The following is a 21,391-nucleotide window of genomic DNA, read 5'->3' on the forward strand; positions in this document are numbered from 1 at the left end:
ATATTTTCTCTAAATAGTTGTAACTCATGACCTAATTTTCCTCTCCCCGCAGTCATACTACATCAGGAAGTCATGCATGCAGTATAAGTTACATTTATTGCATTGATCTATCCATGCAAACAAATGCCACCTCATCAACTCAAGCATGCCTTTCCTGTCGGGAAACAAGTCATGAATGTGAGTCACAAGCTTGGAGCAAATCTATGTACTGGATGCTTCACATTTTTATATAACATGGCCTTTCAGTGAAGTTCAATCCAAAAGCTTTATTTTCTTATAATTATTTGGTCACATACTACATATATTTAAAAAAACTGAGAACAATTGTGCGCGGTTGCTTTTGCACTAGCTATACTTAATTTCAGAACATATTTATGCATTTCTTATATCAACAAAGGCGTGGAGTCTCTATCTAGTTGTGACAAAGTCGTGCCATTTCAAACAGAATGCCTCATTTCACCGTGGAACTTTTATTTCTTTTTCTATTATCCAAAAATGAAAAGACAGATCTAGTTATTAGTATGATATGTTAACTCAGACGCGTATTCATTATGGGTGTTTTTCTCAATTTTATCAATTTCAGTCAACTTCAATTCATGACATCACAAGGCGAAGGGTGAGCCTGCAGAGGAAGAGGGCGTGGGTGAGCGTTGGGTCAGGAGGCTAGAACCGTAGTAGAGTCGTTCTACGAGCACGAAGGGAGAAGGGGAAAACAGGCATGCGGACTAAAGGAGGCGGTCTACGCTGTCAATATAGAAAGAGAATGTGTGGGTCGCCATGATCTGTTTGGCAGACTGAAAACATAAGATCTTCCAAGACTGCACTCAAATCACCTATTCACACGAGTTGAATGACCTGTGCACCCTGTGCTTCTAAGATCTAACCCAATTCTAACCATATACATCGCTTTGGGCCATTGGATCTTCACGAGTAAATAGCCTGTATTTATTATAGGGTTCTCTAAAGTTTAGTCCAAAGGATAAAACCAAATAGACAGCCAAAATTGTCCAGCTCCAGTTCAAACACATTTAGAGTTCTTTTTCTCTTACCAACTCAATGAACTAAAGATTTACCGGTTTAGTTTGAAGGTGCTCATAGGGATATAGGGATAGGATGTGTGAGCATGCGTTCATGGCGTGAGTGTACGTCTGTTGTTTATAAGCATGGGATCTGCATTTGTATTGTGTTTCTAAAAAAACTGTTTAGTCAAGCATACTCTATGATTTTCCATGCTACCTATGTTTCATAAAGTTATATTTTGGTCAAACTCTCGACACAATCATTTCAAAAATAACAATTAATAAAGTCTTGGGTAGTACATATATATAAACCAAAACCATGCATACATATATATCACCAGCAAGCCATGAAGAAAAAGCAACAGTAAACAGCGAAATGACCAAAAATGGCATAATAAACATCATAAAGTATACAAAAAGGTGACGATGGAATTCAAGTGCTGCGACGAGATTAAGTTGTTAAATTACGCACGGCTCGACCATGCAGCCGTCGAGATCGAGCGCCCATGCCAGCACGTCGGCTGGAACCGGCGGCGAGGCAGTGTACAATGCCTCAGTCAACTTCTGCGTGCCCGGAAGCTGCTGTTGAAGGCCGATATGGCGGCGGCGGGAGAACCATTGTTGTTCCTTTGAAAGTGGACGAGGCCGCGTGGGAAGACAAACATTTCCCCTTTGCAGACGGTGCGAGCGACAAACTTGCCGGAGCTGGTGAAGAAGCCGACGTCAGGGAGCCCTCGAGGTCGAAGAGGAGCTCGCTGGCCCGCGAGTGGGTGTGCGGCGGGTTCACTCCCCACGGTGCGTAGTCGACGCGAGACATGGACACGCCCAGCATGTTGAGCCCCGGGACCTTGTCTACAGTCACCGTCGTTACCACGGAGCCTGACGGGTTGCCGCCCGTGTTGCCAGGGACGGACAGCACGTCGGAGAAGAAGTCGTTCGCCATCGTGCTCTCCGGCCTCTTACACGGGTACCCGTTCAGCCGCAGCGCCGCACATTCTGATCCGTTCATTATCCATAGAAGCAAGTAGGAAAGATAGTGTACATGGACGATCACACTTACGGCCGTCGAGTGATTTGTAGTCGGCGACGCAAAGGTCCTGGAGCATGTCGGGGTCGCTGGCGAGGGCCAGGAGCACGGCGCAGGCGGCGAGGAGGACAGCCGGGAGCTGCTTGCTCGCCATTGTCAAGTACTGCTAGAATACTTGGTCTTCACTCTTTAGCTTAGCTGTGTGGGTGTAGCGAGTAGTTCTGCTAGCTCGACTAGTGAGAGTGGAGATGAGAATGGAAGCATGCAGCGCGCATGCACATATACTGCCGTGCAGCGTAACGGAGACGCGATCGATGGACGTATGCGAAATTAGTTGGTCGACAATCTTTTGCATCCAAATTAAGCAAAGCATGTATAACTAAATGCAACCATCGTGTCAGTGTAATATGAACGTACGAACGATAACATGCATGTGGAGGTTGGACGTACAGTTTGGACATGACAATGCATGGCAAGTTTCTAAGTTGGGAGAAAGGTATATATGTCAGATCAAGGGTTTGTGGAAGAATGGTTACCAGTGACAAGTCACCAATGGAAGGCCAGTAGTGGTCGGTGATTCACTCAGGGGTACCCCACCAGTTAGTGCTAAGGCCTTACCGCTCAAGCTGGCCGATGTACCCGTAAGTGTAGTGACTTATGATTGTGGCAATCGCACCATGGCACACATCATCAGTGGTTTTTTTACCAGTGGTGGCTGAAGTTTTTGTTGCCTATCAGTCATAATTTGTTAAATGCTCTTTTACTGAAGAGTATACATCACATTTTGCATTGTAACCATGTTCTGTTGTATCTTCTTTTCTTAAGCATTATGTTGATATAGGCATGTGTCCACTTTGACAAAGACGAGAACAAAGAGAAGGCAACGACATAACCAAGAAACCAACTGAGAATAGTGTAATGGGCGACCTAAATTTAATTGTCTTTCTTTCTAAGACTTCAATGTCTCTCTTGACTAACATCGATGTATGAGTCACAGACTCACAATAATGTTGTCTTTGTCATGCGTGTCAAATGATCAATGTGAAATGATGATGTGAATGTGACATGCAATTGTATTTATAGTGATGTGTGCAGAGGATATGGCTACAGTTTGACAATTTTCATGTACCCTGAATCCTAGTCCACTGGAGATTCATCCACCTCATATAAATTTATAGCTCTTGGAGTTAATACGTATTACAAATGACATATATAGAATACCTATTTCTGGCAGGTAAAGGAGATGAACATCTAGAGATGCACTATGTGTCAGGCGGTTTAGCATGACGGTTTTAATGTGCTGATCTATCACTGGCCTACATTGTCTGTCGGGTGGTACAACTGCCATAGATTGCCAAATTGCGAAAAATATGAGCCTTTAGGAGAATAGCACGTAAACTGATTAGGAACTCTTGGAAGCACCATACTTATCTTTCCTATAGGGATTTATTGAAAGCTCCCAAAATCCAAAAGCAAATTCCGGTATGCCCCTTTGGTCTAGTTATCTTGTCCCAATATAGCCAATGAGCTTTCCCACGCTCTTTATCACTCCACATCAGAACTCATTAACGATATGAACCAGGTAAACACAAAGGCATGCAGGTGATTTTAAAACTCCCGCACATATATTAGAGGAATGAAGAACTTATTTGATCAATACTTGTTTGCCCCCAGAAGATACGTATTTCTCTATCCAATTAGCTAACCGCTTCATAAACTTGCCTTTTATGCACCGAAACTTCTCCAACTTTCATATTTCCCTCTAGAGAAGGTAAGCCCAAGTACTAATCCGCAAAACTTGGAGTCACGCTTTGAAGAGCTAAAATGAAAAAAAGCTGGTTATTGACACTGCATCTGCTACCAGGCAAAACTAAACACATACCTTGAAAGTTGTTATTAAGTGTTAGTTGCATGCAACCTCATTACTTGTTTTGATCCAATAATAAGAAGGATTTGTTCCCAGAGAGATGGTGAGAAATCACTAGAGCTTGTGTGCAAATCTTAAACTCTTGAAGCAAGTACCTTGCAAAAAAACAAGTACAAAGAGAGAAGGATAGAGTGATAAATGAATCAATTTGGGAAATCCCTCATGTGAAGGAAAGCAAGTCGAACATTTGGCTATTACAGTGCATGAAAAACTTGACAGACGCAACACATTGCATGATCACCAAGATAGTAGACAAACCCAAAGTAGTAAGTATTCGTCAAATAAACAATCAACACAATCATACCTCATCATGTCAGGTTTGTAAGAACAAAACTACATTATATCATCTATTCATCTTCGAACCCTAGTTGAATGGAGAGCATGAAATCACTAAAAGGCAATGAGTTTGAGTAAGAGATATTGTATCATCCAAAACAGGTATAGACTGTTCACCTTATACTTTCATCAGTTTTTATAGGACAAAGCATACACTAATGAGCCTAGAATCTTTAAGCTCCACTTGACTTCTATTATTGAATTATGCCGTTGGCAGTGTCATTAACTCCCTCCGACATATAAACACAGGTAAAACTTCTTTACTGCACAAATAATTCCCTCCCCCGCACCTCCCAGTTGAGAGAACATCGCCAAAAAGACATTTGTACTTGACGCCTTTAGCAAGCCAACTTGGAATATGGCATCACTAATTTAACTATTAGTTAAATGTATACAAAGCAACACATGCATATATTCATCCAATTTTGGATGAACATGGTGCAAGATTGAGCAACATTTTCATCAGAAGTATCCATTATCCTTGAGTTGAAGTATACATATTTTTGAAGTAGTGAGTTTGGGCACCTTTTCTGCCATTTGACAATTATGATTCCGAAGAGACGTGGTATTACTTTATTTGTTCCCAAGAGGCTTTCAGGTGGAAATAAGTCGTGTTCTGTCTCCTTCTTTTGATAACTCCAGCCTTGACCATTGCTTCCAAAACATCTCTTCCTCATAAAATAGTTGATTTGTTTGTGTTAATAATATGTTTCTCTTCCTCATAAGTAGTATCACGAACTTTCAGTTTGATGAAGAGGAGGAGCTTTGGGAGGTGGCTATGTATCTATATTTATATTTATATTTATATTTATATCCGTATCTATACCAATATAAAAAGACAGAAGAAGCATATCCAACTAACACGACCATCAAAGCAGGGCAATCCAATGACCAAGACTGCTCCATTGGCGAACGCTTAACATGTTTACATGCAATTTATATCATAACAGATATCAATGCCAGTGCTAATCATATAATTAATGCAGAAATAATATCCATCAAATATATACATGCAATTAATATACTGCCAAATATTAACTATCATATACTAATTTCCTAAAGCACATCCAAATGTGCCCTAAGTATTGCACATCTAAGTCATATACCATTGCTTTTACATGAAGATTCGAGCAGACAATTTCTTTTATCTTTTTTCTTTTTCTTTGTAGTGTGATTGGGTCACTTAGATGTGCAATAACTAGGGCACATCTAGATGTGCCCTAGACAGTACCTAATATCTCCATGCTGCCTAATATCAATGAGCATTGCATGTACACATTTACTACACCCTCCTCCTCAAATTATAAGAAGATCTAAGTTTTTTTTGAGTTGGATATATATAGACACGTTTTACTATGTTTGTTCACTCATTTCAGTGTGTATGTAGTCCATACTGAAATATTCAAAACATCTTGTATCATGAGACGGAGAGTAGTAGATGTAAAGACCCCGCGTAGTAGGTACTCCTACTTTAATTAACTTGATGATGACATGATCGATGGCCGGACCAGTTGATCACCTGACCAAGTTGGCTAACCAATTAGGTGTGAGAAGAGGAAGGCTCTCAGCTTGGTGTACGTGAGAGGTTGGTAGAGCCAGCTACCCAAGTGATGTATGATGAGAGGTGCGATAGTGAGCAGTGTTACTTCTTTTTCGGGCCAAACAGTGTTGCTTGATACGCTAACTCTCGGGCCAAATCAATATCGTATTATCCATGCAAAGTAGCACACATGCAATTTAATTATATAAGTGTCAAAAAATGACACAGATTTTAATTGTTCAACTGCATGCATTTTCTTTTCTTTATCACGCGATCTACGATACTGCACATATTATTTTGCATAGGTTTTCAGCCACCCTAGCTGTTGTTATCTTTTCCCCATTGGTTGTAATTTTTTGTTGCTAGCATACCAAGGTGGCCGCTTGGTAAGCTAGCTGTTGTTTTATTGTTCTCCTTCGGCATTTGAAACTTAGATCCGAATCTTTTTGCAAAAAAATAAGAAAAAAAATTCAAGCTTTGCGACCGGATCTTATTTTCTTGTTTAACCTCAACTGTTTACTGTTGGGGATCGTAGCAGAAATTAAAAAATTTCTACGCATCACCAAGATCAATCTATGGAGTAACTAGCAACGAGAGAGAGGAGAGTGCATCTTCATACCGTTGAAGATCGCGAGTTGGAAGCGTTGCAAGAACGCGGATGAGGGAGTCGTACACGTAGCGATTCAGATCGCGGCAGAATCCGATCCAAGCACCGAACAACGGTGCCTCCGCGTTCAACACACGTGCAGCCCGGTGATGTCTCCCGCGCCTTGATCCAGCAAGGAGGAGGGAGAGGTTGAGAAAGAAGGCTCCAACAGCAGCACGACGGCGTGGTGGTGGTGGAGTGGCAATTCTCCGGCAGGGCTTCGCCAAGCACACGCGGAGGAGGAGAGGTGTTGGGGAGGGGAGCGGCTGCGCCTTGGATGTGGTGCTGCAGCCCTCCCCTCACCCCTCTATTTATAGGGAGAAGGGGGAAGGGGGCCGGCCCCTCTAGATGAGATCTAGAGGGGGGCGGCGGCCAAGGGGAAGGGAGCTTGCCCCCCAAGCAAGGGGGGCGCCCCCTTTAGGGTTCCCCCCAAACCCTAGGCGCATGGGCCCTAGGGGGGTTGGCGCCCAGCCCACTTAGGGCTGGTTCCCTTGCACCTACAGCCCATAAGGCCCTCCGGGGCAGGGGGACCCTCCCGGTGGACCCCCGGAACCCCTCCGCTGGTCCCGGTACAATACCGGTATACCCCCGAATATTTCCGGTGACCGTAGGATGACTTCCCATATATAAATCTTCACCTCCGGACCATTCCGGAACTCCTCGTGACGTCCGGGATCTCATCCTGGACTCCGAACAACATTCGGTAATCACATACAAACCTTCCTTATAACCCTAGCGTCATCGAACCTTAAGTGTGTAGACCCTACGGGTTCGGGAATCATGCAAACATGACCGAGACACCTCTCTAGCCAATAACCAACAGTGGGATCTGGATACCCATGTTGGCTCCCACACGTTCCACGATGATCTCATCGGATCAACCACAATGTCGAGGATTCAAGCAATCCCGTATACAATTCCCTTTGTCAATGGGTACATTACTTGCCCTAGATTCGATCGTCGGTATCCCAATACCTCGTTCAATCTCGTTACCGGCAAGTCACTTTACTCGTTCCGTAATGCATGATCCCGTGACTAACTACTTAGTCACATTGAGCTCATTATGATGATGCATTACCGAGTGGGCCCAGAGATACCTCTCCGTCATACGGAGTGACAAATCCCAGTCTCAATCCGTGCCAACCCAACAGACATTTTCGGAGATACCTGCAGTGCACCTTTATAGCCACCCAGTTATGTTGTGACGTTTGGTACACCCAAAGCATTCCTACGGTATCCGGGAGTTGCACGATCTCATGGTCTAAGGAAATGATACTTGACATTAGAAAAGCTTTAGCAAACAAACTACATGATCTAGTGCTATGCTTAGGATTGGTCTTGTCCATCACATCATTCTCCTAATGATGTGATCCCGTTATCAATGACATCCAATGTCCATGGTCTGGAAACCGTAACCATCTATTGATCAACGAGCTAGTCAACTAGAGGCTCACTAGGGACATGTTATGGTCTATGTGTTCACACATGTATTACGATTTCCGGATAACACAATTACGATTTCCGGATAACCATTTTATTATTGCCTCTAGGGCATATTTCCAACAGTCTCCCACTTGCACTAGAGTCAATAATGTAGGTACATTGTGATGAATCCTACACCCATAGAGTTCTGGTGTTGATCATGTTTTGCCCGTGGAAGAGGTTTAGTCAACGGATCTGCGACATTCAAATCCGTATGTACTTTACAAATATCTATGTCTCCATTTTGAACATTTTCACGAATGGAGTTGAAGCAACCCTTGATGTGCCTGGTCTTCTTGTGAAACCTGGGCTCCTTGGCAAGGGCAATAGCTCCAGTGTTGTCACAGAAGAGAGTCATCGGCCCCGATGCATTGGGAATAACTCCTAGGTCGACAATGAACTCCTTCATCCAGATTGCTTCATGTGCTGCCTCCGAGGCTGCCATGTACTCTGCTTCACATGTAGATCCCGCCACGACGCTTTGCTTGCAACTACACCAGCTGACTGCCCCACCATTCAAAATATACACGTATCCGGTTTGTGAATTAGAGTCATCCAGATCTGTGTCGAAGCTAGCATCGACGTAACCCTTTACGACGAGCTCTTCATCACCTCCATAAACGAGAAACATATCCTTAGTCCTTTTCAGGTACTTCAGGATGTTCTTGACCGCTGTCCAGTGTTCCATGCCAGGATTACTTTGGTACCTTCCTACCAAACTTACGGCAAGGTTTACATCAGGTCTGGTACACAGCATGGCATACATAATAGACCCTATGGCCGAGGCATAGGGGATGACACTCATCTTTTCTTTATCTTCTGCCGTGGTCGGGCATTGAGCCGTGCTCAATCTCACACCCTGCAATACAGGCAAGAACCCCTTCTTGGACTGATCCATATTGAACTTCTTCAATATCTTATCAAGGTATGTGCTTTGTGAAAGACCTATGAGGTGTCTCGATCTATCTCTATAGATCTTGATGCCTAATATGTTAGCAGCTTCTTCAAGGTCCTTCATTGAAAAACACTTATTCAAGTAGGCCTTTATGCTTTCCAAGAATTCTATATCATTTCCCATCAATAGTATGTCATCCACATATAATATGAGAAATGCTACAGAGCTCCCACTCACTTTCTTGTAAACACAGGCTTCTCCATAAGTCTGTGTAAACCCAAACGCTTTGATCATCTCATCAAAGCGAATGTTCCAACTCCGAGATGCCTGCACCAGCCCATAGATTGAGCGCTGGAGCTTGCATACCTTGTCAGCATTCTTAGGATCGACAAAACCTTCCGGCTGCATCATATAAATTCTTCCTTAAGGAAGCCGTTAAGGAATGCCGTTTTGACGTCCATTTGCCATATCTCATAATCGTAGAATGCGGCAATTGCTAACATGATTCGGACGGACTTCAGCTTCGCTACGGTGAGAAGGTCTCATCATAGTCAACTCCTTGAACTTGTCGATAACCCTTAGCGACAAGTCGAGCTTTATAGATGGTAACATTTCCATCCGCGTCCGTCTTCTTCTTAAAGATCCATTTATTTTCTATCGCTCGCCGATCATCGGGCAAGTCTGTCAAAGTCCATACTTTGTTTTCATACATGGATCCTATCTCGGATTGCATGGCTTCAAGCCATTTGTTGGAATCTGGGCCCGCCATTGCTTCTTCATAGTTCGAAGGTTCACCGTTCTCCAACAACATGATTTCCATGACAGGGTTGCCGTACCACTCTGGTGCGGAATGTGTCCTTGTGGACCTACGAAGTTCAGTGGTAACTTGATCATGATCGTCATCATTAACTTCCTCTCTAGTCGGTGCAGGCACCACAGAAACATTTTCTTGTGATGCACTACTTTCTGGTTCGAGAGGGGTCATCTCATCAAGTTCCACTTTCCTCCCACTTACTTCTTTCGAAAGAAACTCTTTCTCCAGAAAGGACCCGTTCTTGGCAACGAAGATCTTGCCTTCGGATCTGAGGTACAAGGTATACCCAATGGTTTCCTTAGGGTATCCTATGAAGACGCATTTTTCCGACTTGGGTTCGAGCTTTTCAGGTTGAAGTTTCTTGACATAAGCATCGCATCCCCAAACTTTAAGAAACGACGGCTTAGGTTTCTTTCCAAACCATAATTCATACGGTGTCGTCTCAACGGATTTCGACGGAGCCCTATTTAAAGTGAATGCGGCAGTCTCTAAAGCATAACCCCAGAATGATAGCGGTAGATCGGTATGAGACATCATAGATCGCACCATATCCAATAGAGTGCGACTACGACGTTCGGACACACCATTACGCTGAGGTGTTCCAGGCGGCGTGAGTTGTGAAACAATTCCACATTTCCTTAAGTGTGTGCCAAATTCATGACTCAAATATTCCCCTCCACGATCTGATCGTAAGAACTTTATTTTCCTGTCACGTTGATTTTCGACCTCACTCTGAAATTCCTTGAACTCTTCAAAGGTCTCAGACTTGTGTTTCATTAAGTAGACATACCCATATCTACTCAAGTCATCAGTGAGGGTGAGAACATAACGATAGCCACCGCGAGCCTGAACGCTCATTGGACCGCACACAGAGTATGTATGATTTCCAATAAGTTGGTTGCTCGCTCCATTGTTCCGGAGAACGGAGTCTTGGTCATTTTGCCCATGAGGCATGGTTCGCACATGTCAAATGATTCATAATCAAGAGACTCCAAAAGTCCATCTGCATGGAGTTTCTTCATGCGTTTGACACCAATGTGACCAAGGCGGCAGTGCCACAAGTATGTGGGACTATCATTATCAACCTTACATTTCTTGGCATTCACACTATGAATATGTGTAACATCACGTTCGAGATTCATTAAGAATAAACCATTGACCAGCGGGCATGACCATAAAACATATCTCTCATATAAATAGAACAACCATTATTCTCGGATTTAAATGAGTAGCCATCTCGCATCAAACGAGATCCAGATACAATGTTCATGCTCAAAGCTGGCACTAAATAACAATTATTGAGGTTTAAAACTAATCCCGTAGGTAAATGTAGAGGTAGCGTGCCGACGGCGATCACATCGACCTTGGAACCATTCCCGACGCGCATCGTCACCTCGTCCTTCGCCAGTCTCCGCTTATTCCGCAGCTCCTGCTTTGAGTTACAAATATGAGCAACCGCACCGGTATCAAATACCCAGGAGCTACTACGAGCGCTGGTTAGGTACACATCAATAACATGTATATCACATATACCTTTGGTATTGCCGGCCTTCTTATCCGCTAAGTATTTGGGGCAGTTCCGCTTCCAGTGACCGTTTCCCTTGCAATAAAAGCACTCAGTCTCAGGCTTGGGTCCATTCTTTGTCTTCTTCCCGGCAGCTTGCTTACCGGGCGCGGCAACTCCCTTGCCGTCTTTCTTGAAGTTCTTCTTACCCTTGCCTTTCTTGAACTTAGTGGTTTTATTCACCATCAACACTTGATGTTCCTTTTTGATCTCCACCTCCGCTGATTTCAGCATTGAATATACCTCAGGAATGGTCTTTTCCATCCCCTGCATATTGAAGTTCATCACAAAGCTCTTGTAGCTAGGTGGGAGCGACTGAAGGATTCTGTCAACGACCGCGTCATCCGGGAGATTAACTCCCAGCTGAGACAAGCGGTTGTGCAACCCAGACATTTTGAGTATGTGTTCGCTGACGGAACTATTCTCCTCCATCTTACAACTGTAGAACTTGTCGGAGACTTCATATCTCTCGACCCGGGCATGAGCTTGGAAAACCATTTTCAGCTCTTGGAACATCTCATATGCTCCGTGCTGCTCGAAACGCTTTTGGAGCCCCGGTTCTAAGCTGTAAAGCATGCCGCACTGAACCAGGGAGTAATCATCAACACGTGTTTGCCAGGCGTTCATAACGTCTTGGTTTGCTGGGACGGGTGCTTCACCTAGCGGTGCTTCAAGGACATATGCTTTCTTGGCAGCTATGAGGATGATCCTCAAGTTCCGGACCCAGTCCGTATAGTTGCTACCATCGTCTTTCAGCTTGGTTTTCTCTAGGAACGCGTTGAAGTTGAGGTTGACATTAGCGTGGGCCATTTGATCTACAAGACATATTGTAAAGATTTTAGACTAAGTTCATGATAATTAAGTTCATCTAATCAAATTATTAATGAACTCCCACTCAGACAGACATCCCTCTAGTCATCTAAGTGATACATGATCCGAGTCAACTAGGCCGTGTCCGATCATCACGTGAGACGGACTAGTCATCATCGGTGAACATCTTCATGTTGATCGTATCTGCTATACGACTCATGTTCGACCTTTCGGTCTCTTGTGTTCCGAGGCCATGTCTGTACATGCTAGGCTCGTCAAGTCAACCTAAGTGTATTGCGTGTGTAAATCTGGCTTACACCCGTTGTATGCGAACGTTAGAACCTATCACACCCGATCATCACGTGGTGCTTCGGAACAACGAACCTTCGCAACGGTGCACAGTTAGGGGAACACTTTCTTGAAATTTTAGCGAGGGATCATCTTATTTATGCTACCGTCGTTCTAAGCAAATAAGATGTAAAACATGATAAACATCACATGCAATCAAATAGTGACATGATATGGCCAATATCATTTTGCTCCTTTTGATCTCCATCTTCGGGGCGCCATGTTCATCATCGTCACCGGCATGACACCATGATCTCCATCATCGTGTCTTCATGAAGTTGTCTCGCCAACTATTACTTCTACTACTATGGCTAACGGTTAGCAATAAAGTAAAGTAATTACATGACGTTTCAGTTGACACGCAGGTCATAAATAAATTAAGACAACTCCTATGGCTCCTGCCGGTTGTCATACTCATCGACATGCAAGTCGTGATTCCTATTACAAGAACATGATCAATCTCATACATCACATATATCATTCATCACATCCTTCTGGCCATATCACATCACATGACACTTGCTGCAAAAACAAGTTAGACGTCCTCTAATTGTTGTTGCAATTTTTACGTGGCTGCTATAGGTTTCTAGCAAGAACGTTTCTTACCTACGCCAAAACCACAACGTGATATGCCAATTTCTATTTACCCTTCATAAGGACCCTTTTCATCGAATCCGATCCGACTAAAGTGGGAGAGACAGACACCCGCTAGCCACCTTATGCAACTAGTGCATGTCAGTCGGTGGAACCTGTCTCACGTAAGCGTACGTGTAAGGTCGGTCCGGGCCGCTTCATCCCACGATGCCGCCGAATCAAGATAAGACTAGTAACGGCAAGTAAATTGACAAAATCGACGCCCACAACAACTTGTGTTCTACTCGTGCATAGAAACTACGCATAGACCTAGCTCATGATGCCACTGTTGGGGATCGTAGCAGAAATTAAAAAATTTCTACGCATCACCAAGATCAATCTATGGAGTAACTAGCAACGAGAGAGGAGAGTGCATCTTCATACCGTTGAAGATCGCGAGACGGAAGCGTTGCAAGAACGCGGATGAGGGAGTCGTACACGTAGCGATTCAGATCGCGGCAGAATCCGATCCAAGCACCGAACAACGGTGCCTCCGCGTTCAACACACGTGCAGCCCGGTGACGTCTCCCGCGCCTTGATCCAGCAAGGAGGAGGGAGAGGTTGAGGAAGAAGGCTCCAACAGCAGCACGACGGCGTGGTGGTGGTGGAGTGACAGTTCTCCGGCAGGGCTTCGCCAAGCACACGCGGAGGAGGAGAGGTGTTGGGGAGGGGAGGGGCTGTGGCCTTGGATGTTGTGTGCAGCCCTCCCACCCCCTTCGTATTATAGGGGCAAGGAGAGGGGCCGGCCCCTCCAGATGGATCTAGAAGGGGGGGGCGGGGGCCAAGGGGGGAGCTTGCCCCCCAGTCCAAGGGGGGCGCCCCCTCCAGGGTTTCCCCCAACCTAGGCGCATGGGCCCTAGGGGGGTTTGGCGCCACCCCACCTAGGGCTGGTTCCCCTCTATATTCAGCCATAGCCCTCCGGGAAGGTGACCCTCCGGTGGACCCCCGGAACCCTTCGGTGGTCCGGTACAATACCGATATACGCCCCGAACACTTCCGCGACCGAATAAGGACTTGCCCATATATAAATCTTCATCTCCGGACCATTCCGGAACTCTCGTGACGTCCGGGATCTCATCCACGGACTCCGACCAACATTCAGTAATCACATACAAACTTCTTATAACCCTAGCGTCATCGAACCTTAAGTGTGAGACCCTACGGGTTCGGGAATCATGCAGACATGACCGAGACACCTCTCTAGCCAATAACCAACAGCGGGATCTGGATACCCATGTTGGCTCCCACACGTTCCACGATGATCTCATCGGATGAACCACGATGTCGAGGATTCAAGCAATCCCGTATACAATTCCCTTTGTCAATCGGTACGTTACTTGCCCGAGATTCGATCGTCGGTATCCCAATACCTCGTTCAATCTCGTTACCGGCAAGTCACTTTACTCGTTCCGTAATGCATGATCCCGTGACTAACTACTTAGTCACATTGAGCTCATTATGATGATGCATTACCGAGTGGGCCCAGAGATACCTCTCCGTCATACGGAGTGACAAATCCCAGTCTCGATCCGTGCCAACCCAACAGACACTTTCGGAGATACCTGTAGTGCACCTTTATAGCCACCCAGTTACGTTGTGACGTTTGGTACACCCAAAGCATTCCTACGGTATCCGGGAGTTGCACGATCTCATGGTCTAAGGAAATGATACTTGACATTAGAAAAGCTTTAGCAAACGAACTACACGATCTAGTGCTATGCTTAGGATTGGGTCTTGTCCATCACATCATTCTCCTAATGATGTGATCCCGTTATCAATGACATCCAATGTCCATGGTCAGGAAACCGTAACCATCTATTGATCAACGAGCTAGTCAACTAGAGGCTCACTAGGGACATGTTATGGTCTATGTGTTCACACATGTATTACGATTTCCGGATAACACAATTATAGCATGAACAATAGACAATTATCATGAACAAGGAAATATAATAATAACCATTTTATTATTGCCTCTAGGGCATATTTCCAACATTTACTTGCCAGTGCCTCATACTTTTGACTGCAGGCCTTAAATGGTTTGGAAGGTATGTGAATGTAGCATGTCACTTGACTGAAATCCTCAAAAACAAAGAAAAGTTTCTATGCCCATGAACTAGGCACAAGTCTTATCAATTACACCCTAGGCCCATAAATAGTAAAATTGTAGAAAGTGTGTGTACTCAAACGTTTGTATTCTGAAGACTAATAGGTTCAGGGGAGGTGTTTTGTCTCCCGGGAGCAATGCTCCCCGCGTGAACAATAACCAGAAAAAAGTAGTAATTATTTTCAATAAAATTCTGATTTTCTTTTGCGGATGTTCGTATTAGTGTCACAAGCATCCTTGAAATTTTTCATGCAAAAAAGAGCACCAATGCTTGTCCGTGAGAAAAAACAAATTTGGGGTAACAATTGGTGTTCAATTTGTTTTGCTTTTTGCACAGGATAAAATGCTTACATCTTTGCCTAAAAAAATTTAGGTAGCAATTGGGTGTGACTATGAACGCATATAATTTTTTTTCGAATTTTTTTGACATTTCGAAAATCATTTTCGTGCGCAGGAGCATGGCACCCAGGAGCCAAACTTGATTTCAAAATAGGTTCTCCCTATATCTTACATTTTATAAAGTTTATAAGTTTTCTAAGACGTTGAACTTTTTCTTTATCTTTGATCAAGTGTATAGATAAACTAACATCATCTACTATACCAACTTCAGATTATTATGGTTATCATGAAATATATTTTCATATTTTATTTATTTAGTATTGTAGTTGTTGATAGTTTTTCCTATAAATTTGAGCAAACATGAACAAGTCCAACTTTCCAAAATCGTAATACACCTAAAAAAGGAATGAAGGGAGTATAACATGATTTATACTAGTAAGATCAAAATACAACCCTCGCAAAAAGGATAAACATTCTACCAAAAAACCATGAAAAATATTTCCACAATCCAAACTTTTACCTAGTTACTTGAGATATATCAAAATATCAACCAATTCTCTCGTATGGTCAGCACAAGAGTTACCTTAGCCCTGAGAGAGAACTAAAGGACAAGTCCCAAGACAAAATCTCACGCGATTGCCTTACGAAATCTAGGTCAACTGAGCAATAGCAAATTTTTAAGAAACAACTATCCTGATTACATAACGGTCCACTGGAATGTTGTTATACAATGTGAGGTTGGAACTAAGCATAAGAAGGATTTTTAGCCTTCACATTAATGCCCACTCGATAGATAAATGCATTTTATTTCTGCTTCACAATGTTTAGAAACAAAATATCTAGGACAAAAAGAAACTTATAGCAACTTACATATACTTTAATAGAAAGGGCCAAAGGCCAGAGAGCTTAATATGTATTGGGGATACAAGCTACAACCAACAAGTCCAAAATCTTCTAGCTAGCCGGTACTTACAATACATTGTAGTTGTTCAAGATGCATCATGTTGTTTTTATGTGGACACATATGTTCATAATTTTGCATACAATCTTAAGTCAATATATTAACTATCATAATTTATACTTGAAGTTTTTGACACATTTCAAAGCCTTTTTTAGATATTGGGTAGACACGTAAAAAGTATACTTTCGAACTATACGCAAATGCGAAACTCCACCGAAATAACGCTAGCTATACTCAATGTGCTACGATGAATACACGAAAAGTTTGTTCCAGTGAGATTTTTCTTTCAAAGTTGTACATGGGACAAAAACCCACCCGAACAATATGTCTATTAGACGAAAGATGAAAGCTGAACCTTGCGAGCCCGACTCATGGCAACACAGTGAAACTTTGAAATAAAGCCTTGGGAGATCGAGAAAAAGTGGGATCGAGATTGACTATATCTTGTTCATTGCCTAAAATTTCATGAAAATTCAAGCAATGAGGCACATTGATTCACCAAGAACGGACACATACAAATTAGTCACTAGTAGGTTCATGAAGAAAACGCAATAATTAACAGTAAAACTGACGAGGCCCTTCACAAAACATGCACGGACACAAAATAATCAGAATATACAAAAGATAGTTTCAAGCAAATGAACTGAAACTGCACTTTATGTGGTCCTTCGTCATATTTAGAAGCACGTACGAACATAGAGCTGACCCAACCATATCTTCTCTTCACGCTCTTCTCCGCGGCTCTGGCCACCTACACAGTGATGTGCAAGATCAGTCGCCCTCTGGGGCGGAGAGAGGGAGGGGCGAGCAGGGGCTAGACCCCTGCCAATGGCTCGCCCCCCTCAATATTTTTTTTTGAGACAAACGATTTGTAGCAGGTAGTCCAGTGTATATACGCTAATGGCCGCAGCTAATTACCTAATTAGCCCATACTTATTAGCCCATATACGTGAATAAATAATTTAGACGTGTTGTACCGAATTACAATAGCCCAAAGCCCACAATGCGGGTGGTTGTTTTAGCCCAGGCCAGTGCCTCTGGACGTGAATACGTGCTCGATCAGATCGATCGATTGATCTGATTCTAGGGCGTTTGTCTTGTCAGCAACTCAGCATGCGTGTTCCTCTAGGGCGTTTGTCGCCGACGCCGCTAGCGCGTCTCCTGGTCAGGCGTTTTCGGCTGGCCGCCGTTTGTGCGTATACTGTTAGGACGCTTGCCGCCGGCCGAGGGCCGACGCTTGTGCATATGCACGACGACGAAACCTTCCACTGTTCTACGGTTCGTAGATGGCAAGATGCAAGCAGATGACGCCTGGAGTTAGGATATAAGCAGGTACCATTATGCACTAAGCTATTTTTATTACTTCCTCCACTCACAATATAAGATGTTCTACTATTTTCTCATTTAGATGTATACATGCGCATTTCAGCGTGTTTGTCCAATCCTTTCACTCTGCATAAAGTCTATCCATTTGTCCCATAATATAATATCGTTTTGAAAACTAAAACAGCTTGCAGAACAATCTTATATTGTGGGATGGAGGGAGTATATTGAAATATTCAAAACATCTTATATTTGTGAACCGAGAAAGTATTATTTTTATAAATCATGATTTTAGTCGGGTTATTTAGCATTGTGCATAAAACAGTAAAAAATAGTCAGACACGTCTCCACACAAAATGGGAGACGACTCTCATAGGCGTTACACTATTAGGAAGAAAAAGCCTTAAAGATCAGATGAGATAATCAACTTGTTGGATGTTGGTGATCATACAACTCAATTTATAATCTGATATATATAAATGTAATTTTATTTTATTTGGTAAGTACCAAACATATATTTGTATATGCATTGACATCAAGGCCAGCATGATGTTTTGTCTCTTGTGTGATCACTGGCTTTTCGCCCCCCTCAAGTTCAAATCCTGGCTCCGCCCCTGGTCGCCCTCGACTAGTAAGATCAAAATAAAACCCTCAGAAGATGGATTACTACTAGGGAAACCTGAAAACTATTTCCATAATCCAAAATTTATAGTTTTCCTACCAACATGCATTGCAAGAGGAGGAGGCGGGGGGTGGGGGGGGGGGGGGTGGCACCACCCCTAGCCTTTGTATATTCATTGAATAAAAATAACTTGGGGGCTCGGATTTTGGAAACAATAGTCATTTGAATATATTTTTTGCAAAAAAAGGTTCAAGTTTCGGGTGCAGATCTTCTTTCCTTGTTTAAAATCAGTTGTTTAGTTGCCAGCATCCTCTAATTGTCCCTCCACTCCAGGGTACTACCGCCTTATCGTGATGTTGCAACCATATCTTCTCTACATGCTCTTCTCCGTGGCTCTGGCCACCTACACGGTGACGTGCAAGCTCAACACTCTCAGCCTGTAAGATCAAAATAAAACCCTCACAAAAGGAAAAAAGGAAAAAAAAATCATACTGCAAAATTTATATTTGTTTTACTAACATGCATTGTAGGAGGGCCCAGCCTTGGTATATTCATTGAAAAAAACAACAACTTGGGGGCTCGGATTTCTGAAACTACACTCATTTTCCTCACACCCCCCCCCCCCCAGGCTAACATTTAATGCTCCCACTTTTGACCCCTGGCATCCTCAGCGAGCTCTGCCACTACTGTATAAACAACATCATTCTGCTAGTGGAACATAATTGTAATTTTTTCTCAATATAATTGGGTTTATAGGGGCCACATATTACCTAGACGGTTGAGATACAACAAAATATCAGCAGGAACCGCAAGACAAAAACTAGGCCAATTGCTTTATGAAAATTTCGGTCAACTGAGCAATGAAATTTTTTTATTAAACAAATATTCCTGAGTACATAACGGCCCACTTGAATGTGCATAAGAAGGAATTTTGGCCTTCACGTTAATGCCTGCTCGATAGTTAAAATGTATTTTGTTTCTGCTTCACAATGTTTAGAAACAAAATGCCATGGACAGAAAGAAACAAATTGGTACTTACACATACTTTTAGAGAAAGGGCCAAATTAAGGCCAAAGTGCATAATATCTATTGCGGATACATGCTACAACCAACAGCTCCGAAACCTTCCAGCCAACCGGTACTTACAATATAGTGTACATGTTTAAGATGCATCAAGTTGTTTTTTATTGGAGAACACATATGGTCATAATTTTGCATACAATCCTATGTCAATATATTAACTATCATAATTTATACTTGGAGTTTGACACATTTCAAAACCTTTTCTAGATATTGGGTAGACACGTGAAAAGTATGTCTTGGAACTAAACGCTAATGCGGAACTCCACCGAAATAACACCAGTTATACTCGATGTGCTATGATGTACATAAGAAAAGATCGATCCACTGAGAGTTATTTTGAACTAAGGTGTACATGGGGCAAAATCCCACCCGAATAATATTTCTGTTAGACCAAAGGCTAAGGCTGAATATTGCGAGCCCAACTCATGGCAACACAGCGAAACTTTCAAATAAAGTCTTGGGAATGGATCTGCAAAGAGAGTGAGACAGGGCGATAGACTATATCTTGTTCATTGCCTTAACGTATTATGACAATTCAAGCAATCGGGCACATTCATTCACCAATAATGGACACATACAATTTAATAACCAGTAGGTTCGTGAAGAAAAAGCAACAATTAACAGTAAAACCGACGAGGCCCTTCACTAAACATGCACCGACAAAAGATACATTGTCAAGCAAATTTATTAAAACTGCACTTTTACGTGGTCCTTCGTCATTATTGGCAGCACATACGCACGTAGAGCTGACCCAACCAACATGCATGCATGCTGGTTACTTTTGCGGGAACTTGGACTTGATGGCCTCCACCAGGCCGCCGTCGATCTGGAGCGCCCTGGCCAGCACGTCGGTAGGAACCGGTGGTGAGGCTGCGAACATCGCTAGGGCGAGGGGCTGCGTGCCCGGAAGCTGGCTGTTGAAGGCCGAGATGGCGGCGGCCGGCGCACCTCCGTTGTTCTTCTGGTAGTGGACGAGGCCACGGGGGAAGACGAAGAGTTCGCCCTTGCAGACGGTGCGGGCGAAGAGCTTGCCGGCGGTGGTGACGAAGCCGACATCGAGGGAGCCCTCGAGCACGTAGACGATCTCGGTGGCTCGCGGGTGGGTGTGCGGCGGGTTCACGCCCCACGGCGCGTAGTCCACGCGGGACATGGAGACCCCCAACGTGTTCAGCCCCGGGAGCTTCTCCACGTTCGCCGCCGTCACGGCTGAGCCGACTGGGTTGCCGGTGTTTCCCGGGAATGCCAGCGCGGCGGAGAAGAAGTCGTCCGCCGTCACGTTCTCCGGCCTCTTGCACGGGAACCCGTTCAGACGCAGCGCTGCACGTACGCATGCATGCATGCATGCATTACTCTCTGTTCCCGCATGATCTAGGAGTATATGTGCCCGCAAGACAGCATGAGAGTATGTACGGAAGGGCTAGCACAACTTACGGCCATCGAGGGATTTGTAGTCGGCGACGCAGAAATCCTGGAGCATGTCGGGGTCGCCGGCGAGCAATGGCGCGGCCAGGCCCAGGAGGGTGGAGCAGACGGCGAGGAGGACGGTAGGGAGCTGCTTGGGCGCCATGGTCAAGCGTTCCTTAATTGGCTACGGGTTTGTTGGTGTGGTGTTAGTTCGTTAGTTGTGTGGTGAAGTAGCTGAGGCTGACTGGATGATGATGCAAAGCACGGGGTGCATGTACTTATAGTGCAGTGTAGCGTAAGCGTAAGAGGGACGTGATCGGTCGGTAGTTGATCGATGGACGTGTGACGAAGTTAATTGCCCGACTTAATTAATGAAGACGATGGACATTTTAGCTTCAGGATAGGGTTGGACCGCGACGTCAAATCGTGGATCGCTACCATTTGTGTCATGTACTCTTGTGGACAGAGAGGTATCCACTAAGCTGGATGAGAAGAACTTGGTATTGTGTAG

The 21,391-nt window shown here is 44.0% G+C and overlaps 1 protein-coding gene and 1 pseudogene across 1 annotated transcript; both read right to left on the reverse strand.

The window, feature by feature from the left end:
• Window positions 1–1,445: 1,445 nt before the first annotated feature.
• On the reverse strand, window positions 1,446–2,274 carry LOC123075674 (germin-like protein 1-3; annotated as a pseudogene).
• Window positions 2,275–20,010: 17,736 nt separating this feature from the next.
• LOC123075676 (germin-like protein 1-3) lies at window positions 20,011–21,125 on the reverse strand. Its single transcript, XM_044498227.1, has 2 exons — window positions 20,908–21,125; window positions 20,011–20,793 (listed from the first exon to the last, which is right to left on the reverse strand). Exons 1-2 carry the CDS (start codon window positions 21,041–21,043, stop codon window positions 20,252–20,254), a joined length of 678 nt encoding a protein of 225 aa, XP_044354162.1. The 5' UTR covers window positions 21,044–21,125; the 3' UTR covers window positions 20,011–20,251.
• Window positions 21,126–21,391: the final 266 nt, after the last annotated feature.

This window comes from Triticum aestivum, chromosome 3D, assembly GCF_018294505.1.
Source record: "Triticum aestivum cultivar Chinese Spring chromosome 3D, IWGSC CS RefSeq v2.1, whole genome shotgun sequence".
Classification (NCBI taxonomy): Eukaryota; Viridiplantae; Streptophyta; class Magnoliopsida; order Poales; family Poaceae; genus Triticum; species Triticum aestivum.

Bases quoted from the DNA above. Each gene is read 5' to 3' on its own strand.
- LOC123075676 (XM_044498227.1), bottom strand. From the start codon at position 21,043: ATGGCGCCCAAGCAGCTCCCTACCGTCCTCCTCGCCGTCTGCTCCACC. The intron at 20,794-20,907 runs GTAAGTTGTGCT...GCGTACGTGCAG, and splicing joins CTACAAATCCCTCGATGGCC to CGCTGCGTCTGAACGGGTTC.